Source organism: Tribolium castaneum, chromosome 3 (genome assembly GCF_031307605.1).
Source record: "Tribolium castaneum strain GA2 chromosome 3, icTriCast1.1, whole genome shotgun sequence".
Taxonomy (NCBI): Eukaryota; Metazoa; Arthropoda; class Insecta; order Coleoptera; family Tenebrionidae; genus Tribolium; species Tribolium castaneum.
This window is the reverse complement of record NC_087396.1, coordinates 15,658,811-15,667,112: the sequence shown is the minus strand read 5'-3', so window position 1 is coordinate 15,667,112 and position 8,302 is coordinate 15,658,811. Positions and strand designations below refer to the sequence as shown.

Genomic DNA, 8,302 nt, shown 5'->3' with positions numbered 1-8,302 from the left:
TGCCCCTGCCGGACATCACCAACACGCCATCTTGGTTGTTAGCGTACGCTGGTGTACTTTGTGCTTCTTTAGTCCAATTTACACGATAAAATTTAACCGGCCTAAACAAAAACATTCACTTAACCTAAAATACGCTGGGTAAGTGTGTTCCAAACTAATTTAAGCACCCTCCAAGTCCAGTTTGTAGGCACTCAGATGGAAAATAAGACGCTGCAGATCGCTTCCGACTTAGGCATCGAATCAGAAGAAATCGAAATTGTGAGCATAAATACGATCTGCCGGTTGTGTGGCACTCACAACGAGCGTTTGATCGGAATATTCAGCGATGAGGGAGTTGCAAATGATCTCTCGAATAAAATCAATCTGTATCTGCCAGTGAAAGTAGCAGCTTCAGACGAACTGCCTCTGCAATGCTGCTGGAACTGTGCCTCAACGTTGCTGGCCTGGCACGAGTTGGTTGTAACGAGTGTTGAGACAGACCGCAGGTTTAGGAACTTGCAGCTTATTACAGAAAAACACATCGGCGAAGATGCGGCGTTTGATAGCCCCGTCAACCCCCCCAGTGATGACAATGCAGACAATGATGGGTAAGCATTTTGCCTATTTTTACTTCATTTGGGCTCTTTCGCTTAACTTATAAAGTAACTCAACAAGAATATTTAATAAGCGGCATTGAATATTACGAGGACAACATTCGTTTTCCAAATGCGGCTTACGTGGTGTGTGGGTGTCATTTACGAGCGAAATCATCCAGACTTGTGGTAGCCCTTCACTAACCCTCTAATTATGTTGGCAGGATGGAGCCCAAGACCATCGGCACAAGTCTGGATGATTTCAACCAAACTTCGCCAAACCAGGGATCGAAAAGTGCACAAAAATCGCCCAAGAAGAAGAAAAAAGACTCAATCACGTGTTTTCCTCTCCAAGAAACCGAAACACCTCTCGAAACCTACATTACCGACATCGAACAAGAACTAATGGACCCCGAATTGGTCGACGTTCCTGACTACAAAGTAGAAATTGAAACCGATCATCTCCTAACACAGGAAGACGACAAATGTAACGAAATAAAAACGCCAGAGATTAAGCCGGACGAGGAGGAAGAGCGGCCCTATTTCGGGTGCCAATACTGCCCTGCGATTTTCTTCGTTCAGAAAGCGATAGCCGACCACGTGAGAGAAGAACACGGCAAGGAATACAAGAATTGTAAAGTGCATGTGCCAAAGCAAGCGCCGCCGGTAAAGCGGGAGAGGAGGACCCACCATAAGATCGATGAAGAATTAATAAAGGAAGCAAAGGTGGTTGTAGACGGCCGTATTTACTACAACTGCAAGGAGTGCGGAAAAAATCTGCACTCGCCGTACACCTACGTCTGGCATATAAGAATACACACCGGTGAGCGCCCCTTCGTGTGCGACTTGTGTGGGAAACAATTCCGGGTGTCCCAAGGCTTGGTCAGACATTTGCGTGAGACTCACCAAGGTATTAAAAAGTTCCCCTGCGACCTGTGTGGGCGCATGTTCGCCACTCGACGTAACGTGGAAGAACACAGGAGGATTCACACAAACGAAAGACCGTACGTTTGCGACCTCTGTGGCAAGTCTTTCAAGCAGAAGGCGTCACTTTTCGTGCACAAGAGGTCGCACAAGAACCACTTCCCGTTCAAGTGTAGTTACTGCAATCAAGGGTTTCGAACCAAACCGCCTTTACTGGTGCATATCACGAGACATACAGGCGAAAAACCGTACAAGTGTGATATTTGCGGCAGGTGTTTCCGAATTAAGTACGAATTGAAGCGACATAAACTTATACATTCGGATGAGAAGCCGTGGGTGTGCAATGTGTGTGGATTCAGTTTTAGACAGAAGCGGTATTTGAGGAACCACATGAAGTCGAACCATACGCTGGTGGCTTAGAAAAAATCGTAACGGTTTGTGGAAATAACAGGGTGTAACGAAAAGGTGGGGACTAAAGGCTACCGCCGTTTAAAAGTTAGAGAGCGGTCTGGTTTTTTTATACGTTATCTAAGTGGCGTATAACTTTTTTTTCGAAAGATACAAGTTTTAACATTTTTGCATCGGCCTTGGTTTTGGAGGTTCGCCAATTATTATTATTGTTTTTCACCTTTTTTATTTTGATTGTATTTTTTTATGTTAGTTAACAATAATGTATTTAGTTATTGTTATTAATTTAAATAAAAAATGACTTTTTTCACACAGTTCTATAAACCGGCTTTAAGGCTGTTATAAATATTTTATAACATACAGAAGTTTCAAACATAAATTACTTTACTCCGATAACGTATAATAAAAATATGGCTTCATATATGCAAAGTTGTTAATAAATACCTACTAGCTGTTTCAAAACTGTAAAAACGCCCTCAAATTAGGTGTTATAAATTATTCAGCATTTCGAGAATATAATAGCTAATGTAATTTATACTTTCAATGAGAGATCTAATCATTAAGAACTATTTTACATTTTTATCAATCTTATTTAAAAAAATAATTTGGTAAAATGCGACGTTGGCGTTTTTATAGTTCTGAAACAGCTAATACATAATTCACAATAACAAAAAAGTAACACCAAAACATGTGGTTTTGGTACCAAATTTTATAAGAATTAATTTCTCCATTAAAAAAGCATTAAAGAAAATCTAAAATATTTTTTAATTTTAGCGGTTTAGTTCTAAACTTTTTTTTAAATCGCTTTATTTTGACCCGTGGAATCTCTGGTTTCTTTTGTCCTCATGTTTTCGTTATACCCTGAATTTGATCGTTTTACATTCCTTTGAGAGTATGCAGCATTGTGTTTATATTGTCGTATTTTTATGTAATCTGTGGTAATAGAATAAAGGATACGTAATAAGGTTTAAAGTTTTGAGCGTAATAATTTATATCCATTGTTTTTTATTGCTTTTGTGATTTTTATACAACAGTTTTCAACATCAGAAACACTTACATAATTGAAAAACATCTTTGTATTCGCTTTAGCAAATGTTGTCGATGACATTGGGGCATTCCCTGAGGGTAACAATCGTCGTCCTAAACTGTTAATAGAAATAGATTTAAGCGCTTTAGATTAAGGATCAAAATTTCAAACTTAGGTCTGCATTCAATAAATTTGGTAACAGTGGAAAATATTTTACACTGTTTGTGGAAAATATTTTCCACTGTTTGTATGGTTAGCCTAAATGATATGATAGAACAAGAAATTTAAAAAAGCATTTTGAGATATTTTGACGAAGTTTCCAATGGTGTTTTTAATTTTCTTCTACGACTATTAATTATTGCCAAAACCCGGGAAAAAAATAACATTGTTTTCCCTATACCAGAACTTCTGTTTAGAAAAATAAGAAGAAAATAAACATTTTGACGTTATATTATCCTGCAGTCTGTTCAAAAACTGGCGCACCAATTCAGTGGTACGTTGTTAAGAAACTTCGTTAAAATCGTTAAAAAATTAATGTCATATTTTAAAAAATCTGGAGCTCCAAAGTTATTTTGTTAACTTCTTCAGTTTTTATTATTATTTAATATTTTTGTGTTTAACAGACGACGAATAATTATTTTTAAACTTACTATAAGTCCCTAGCTATTTTTTCAATTAAAAAAAAATAAATTTATCAAAAAATCAAAATTTGTGGCCGAACTACAAGAAAAACGAAGGAAAATACCAAAGTGAATAACCTACAAGATATGAAAAGTAATATGTTTATTTATGGTTTATTTCTATTTACAGAAAATAAATTAAAATGTCTGTTATTACTATTGATTTTATTTATATTTCCAAAAGTACTAGTTCAAAGATAGGTGGATGGAATAAAAGAATATTTATTTCATGTTTTTTTTATTTTATTCTAAATAAATAAATCTTAGATCTCAAGATTTTATACTGAAAACACAAGTTTAAAGTTCAAAGTCGTTATGCAACGAGCGTATGCGAGTGTTATTCAAAATTTTTGTTTTTGGAACATTTTAATTTAAAACAGGCTCAGCTCATAGTTTTTGGCATTAGTTATTCAGTGAATTTTGGATAATAATGGCAGACCGCTTGTATTCCTTCATTGTATGTCTTCGATAAAATTGATCCAATTAGAAAACGCTGCCTTAAGATGTCCTCGCTTCTTTTCCAGGTCAGCAGTAGCCCCCTTGTCTCCACTACAAATCGACATAAAACCCCTGCTTTCCCCCAAACGAGAACCCCCCTCGAGAGCAACCTGCGATATTTGCAACAAAACAATAAGTCGAGCCCGCGACCTCAAACGTCACAAAACCAGTTGCCATCCTCCTGACCCAAAAGAACTCGACCAAGTGGTCGATTTGGCCGCCAAAAAGTGCACTGTCTGTGATATCAAATTCGAAAATCGCCTCAAACTCAAAAACCACGTTCTTGAGGAACACCAAATAAAACCGAAACGTTACCGAAGGACAAAAAAGGAAATCGTACCGCAATTCTTTTGCGATGTTTGCGAAAAAGGCTTCACGCGCAAACACGACATGGAGAAGCATCGCGGAGGAAAACATATTGAGTATAAGGCAGAGGCGAAGGAGGAGAAAGTGAGGAAAAACAATTTGGCGGTGTTGCAAAAGTGCAGAAATCGGGGCTCTGACGGGAAGCTGTTCTACAAGTGTGATTTCTGCCAAAGGATTTTTCGCCAGTCTTACAATTTGATGCGCCACAGGATGATACATACGGGAGTGCGGACATATTTCTGCCACTTGTGCGGGAAAAGCTTCAGAGTGTCCAACGGCCTAAAACGGCACATTGAGGGTTTCCACCATGGGGTGAAGAACTTCAGTTGTGAGGTGTGTAAAAAGACTTTTGCGGCGAGGGCCACACGCGACGAGCACATGAACATACATACGAACAATAGGCCTTTCGTGTGCGATGTTTGTGGCAAGTGTTTTAAGCAGAAAGCGTCACTTTATGTGCACAAAACGTTCCATTCGGAAACGTTTAGGTTTGAGTGCTGTCATTGCGGGAAGAAATTCAGGAGGAATCGGGACCTAAAGGTGCATACTTGGTTGCATACGGGGCACAGGCCGCATTCGTGTCACAAGTGTGAGGCGGCGTTCAGATTGAGGCACGATTTGACAAGGCATTTGAGGATTCATGAGAAGTTGAACGAATGTGTGTGTAATGAGTGTGGGTCTGTGTTTACACAAGAGAGGTACCTCAAAGTGCATAAAAAGATACACAAGGGCATGGGGACGGTCCTCAAAGTGGAGAGTGTTCACATCAAAGACGAATTTATTTGTGGAATAAAATCGACAACATAAACGCTTTCGCCCCACCTCTAGCCTAATATTGTACTGATTGTTTCCGTTTTTTTTTTTAATTAAATTATAAGCCTCAAAGTTTGTGATTTTCTTAAAATTTCTTGCTAACCCTCAGGAACTGGCAAAAAATTGAACAAAAAAGTACTAGTGGTTACAAAAAATGTAGTAAAAAATTGCCATGGTCCCAAAAAAATGGCACAAAAAACCCTTTAACGTATTGGAAAAATTTACGAAAAATTTGTCATTCAAACGTTGGAACAAAAAATCGCCTTTATGGAGCAAAAAGTTGGACAAAAAATTGCACATGGTCACAAAAAATAGAGCAAAAAATTGCATATGGTCACAAAAAATAGAGCAAAAAATTGCTGTACTTGGAAAATACCAAATTTATGTTCGAAAATGTGAAAAATCAATTCATTACAATAACAGCTTCACCACCTCAAAAACACACAAGTCTCAAAGTTTGTGATTAAAATAATTTCTTGCTAACCCTCAAAAACTGGCAAAAAATTGAACAAAAAAGTACTAGTGGTTACAAAAAATGTAGCAAAAAATTGCCATGGTCCCAAAAAAATGGCACAAAAAACCCTTTAACGTATTGGAAAAATTTACGAAAAATTTGTCATTCAAACGTTGGAACAAAAAATCGCCTTTTTGGAGCAAAAAGTTGGACAAAAAATTGCATATGGTCACAAAAAATAGAGCAAAAAATTGCATATGGTCACAAAAAATAGAACAAAAAATTGCTGTACTTGAAAAATACCAAATTTATGTTCGAAAAGTGAAAAATCAATTCATTACAGTAACAGCTTCACCACCTCAAAAACACACGTCTCAAAGTTTGTGATTAAAATAATTTCTTGCTAACCCTCAGTAACTGGCAAAAAATTGAACAAAAAAGTACTAGTGGTTACAAAAAATGTAGCAAAAAATTGCCATGGTCCCAAAAAAACGGCACAAAAAACCCTTTAACGTCTTGGAAAAATTTACGAAAAATTTGTCATTCAAACGTTGGAACAAAAAATCGCCTTTTTGGAGCAAAAAGTTGGGCAAAAAATTGCATATGGTCACAAAAAATAGAGCAAAAAATTGCATAGGGTCGCAAAAATTAGAGCAAAAAATTGCTGTACTTGGAAAATACCAAATTTATGTTCGAAAAAGTGAAAAATCAATTTGTGTGTCATATGTGCGGGAAAGCTTTCGCGAATGGGAGGAAAACTCTGAAGGAACACTGCGTGAACATGAGTGGAAAAAAACACGAAAAATGTTGAGCAAATTTTATTGATATCAAATACTATTGCTCTTCATTTTTTTCTAAATGGTCCTCAAGACTAGTTTCAATCGTTTCCGTTTTAATCAAATGAGATTCGATCGCTTCGACAAAATGGCTCTGTTTGTACTCTGGATGTGAAATCATTTCTCTAAAAATTTAACTAATTCTTTAACAATCACAAACAATGAAAACGTACTTAAAAACTGCCAGTATCTGTTGCGGCGTAAGCTCCCCAAACTTTGTAAAAATATCAATGTCTTTGAAATATTGTGAATGTTTCGATTTGGGTATCATTGCGTCTAAGCCCGCCCCTGGTACCCATCTCCTAAAATCCAGACGTCTATTACAAGCCCAGTTGGAAAGTAAATACTCACTCTAACGTTGGAATAATCCTTTGTGTCCCTTGACCAAAAAACTGCATAATGAACGCATAAAAAGAAAGCAGATTTTTCGTGCCCAATGGTAACTTCTGTTTGAGATTAATTCGAACAAAATACATCATGTCGGGATCAACCTGGCCAGGCTGCCTTAACAAAAATTAGGTTTTTGTTGCAAATTGTTTATAACTCACGTAACGACCTGACTGATGCGCATTTGTGGATTGCCAAGGCAAAAAAACCTCACGCGGGAACTTATCAAACAGTTCATAGTCAAAAAATAGGTTGAAAAAGACCGACCAACGTTTGTACGTGTGTAAATTCAGGTGAGGCCCGGCTGTTAGTACCTTTGCTTAAGTTTATATTCAGTCACTTTAAATTATTCATACTTACAATGTAGTCCCTTGGTCGCATAAAAACATACAATTGCATTCTCCCTAGTGTCGTAATAAATGATTGTAAGACTAGCGATTTCATTAAAAAACGAATGAAATTCATGTTGGCCATTGTACCGATTACAGTCATTGCTGGTTCTTGATCAAAATGTTTAATTTTTGTTGTTTACGTGGGTGCCACTTACCATCTTCCCACGCTTTCTTCGGGACCCCTTTCAGCAATTGTTCCACTCTGTTACCGTGGTCTTGCTTGTCTATAAATTCGTATCGGTGTAAAAGGAAGAGATCTTTGGTAAATAGCTCAACACGTCCCTTGTATGGCTTAAATCTAGTCTAAAAATTACTTGCTAAATTACTTATTAACACACAAGTGAATATTTACTTTTAAATGCTCTTTAAAATCCGGGCAAGACTCATACAACCTCACTAAGTTAACTCCACTGTCCAGTAATTCCCCGCTTATTAGGCCCAGACCGGCGTTTGTTTCACAAACGAGCTGATTCTCATTTTTTGTTATATGCGGCAAAATGTACGTTACGGCCTTTTTTGCAACTTGAGCGTCTATCAAATATAAATTCTCAGGGGGTGTTAGTCTCTTCAAAGCAAAATATTTTTCAGGGATGTCGTGCTTGACATCACCTAAATGTGGATGTTTTCGAAAAAACTGGCCTAGTCTAGCCTTGTGTGACCTTTTCGACTGTTCTGCAATCTTTGGGGGCTTCACGGGAGGCGGAACAATTTCCTCCGGGGTTAAGGCAACGTCTTGAACTTTCGTGGACTCGAACTTTACTAAACATCGACAAATATGGGGAAACAGCTTCACTTTGTCTTGCTGCATTAAAACGTTGAGATTTAAATTCATTTTTGTATAAATAGGATAGAAATAAACACATTCACAATTTTTTTTTTGAGGTTATGTCGCAATCAGGAGCGCCTTCTTTCAGAACTCAGAAGGCGCGAGATTTAAATATTTGG

At 37.4% G+C, this 8,302-nt stretch overlaps 3 protein-coding genes across 5 annotated transcripts; 2 read left to right on the top strand and 1 right to left on the bottom strand.

The window, feature by feature from the left end:
* The first annotated feature begins 5 nt into the window (after positions 1–5).
* On the top strand, positions 6–4,276 carry LOC662742 (zinc finger protein 26). 3 transcript variants are annotated; one of them, XM_064355942.1, is made up of 4 exons: positions 6–138; positions 188–587; positions 797–1,930; positions 4,136–4,276. In XM_064355942.1, exons 2-3 carry the CDS (start codon positions 196–198, stop codon positions 1,914–1,916), a joined length of 1,512 nt encoding a protein of 503 aa, XP_064212012.1. In that variant the 5' UTR covers positions 6–138; positions 188–195; the 3' UTR covers positions 1,917–1,930; positions 4,136–4,276. The 3 variants fall into 3 exon arrangements, with proteins under 3 accessions (XP_064212012.1, XP_064212013.1, XP_008195672.3); XM_064355943.1 differs by having other exon boundaries at positions 797–1,961; positions 4,136–4,270; XM_008197450.3 differs by lacking the exon at positions 4,136–4,276 and having other exon boundaries at positions 797–2,896.
* Positions 4,042–5,282, top strand: LOC107398261 (zinc finger protein OZF). Its single transcript, XM_064355959.1, has 2 exons — positions 4,042–4,055; positions 4,136–5,282. The coding sequence occupies exons 1-2, from the start codon at positions 4,042–4,044 to the stop codon at positions 5,280–5,282; spliced, it is 1,161 nt and encodes a 386-aa protein (XP_064212029.1).
* Positions 5,283–6,544: 1,262 nt separating this feature from the next.
* Positions 6,545–8,281, bottom strand: mtTFB2 (mitochondrial transcription factor B2). The gene is made up of 7 exons (XM_008197451.3): positions 7,710–8,281; positions 7,513–7,660; positions 7,326–7,465; positions 7,127–7,279; positions 6,930–7,078; positions 6,752–6,880; positions 6,545–6,703 (listed from the first exon to the last, which is right to left on the bottom strand). Exons 1-7 carry the CDS (start codon positions 8,187–8,189, stop codon positions 6,577–6,579), a joined length of 1,326 nt encoding a protein of 441 aa, XP_008195673.1. The 5' UTR covers positions 8,190–8,281; the 3' UTR covers positions 6,545–6,576.
* Between the last annotated feature and the right edge of the window lie 21 nt (positions 8,282–8,302).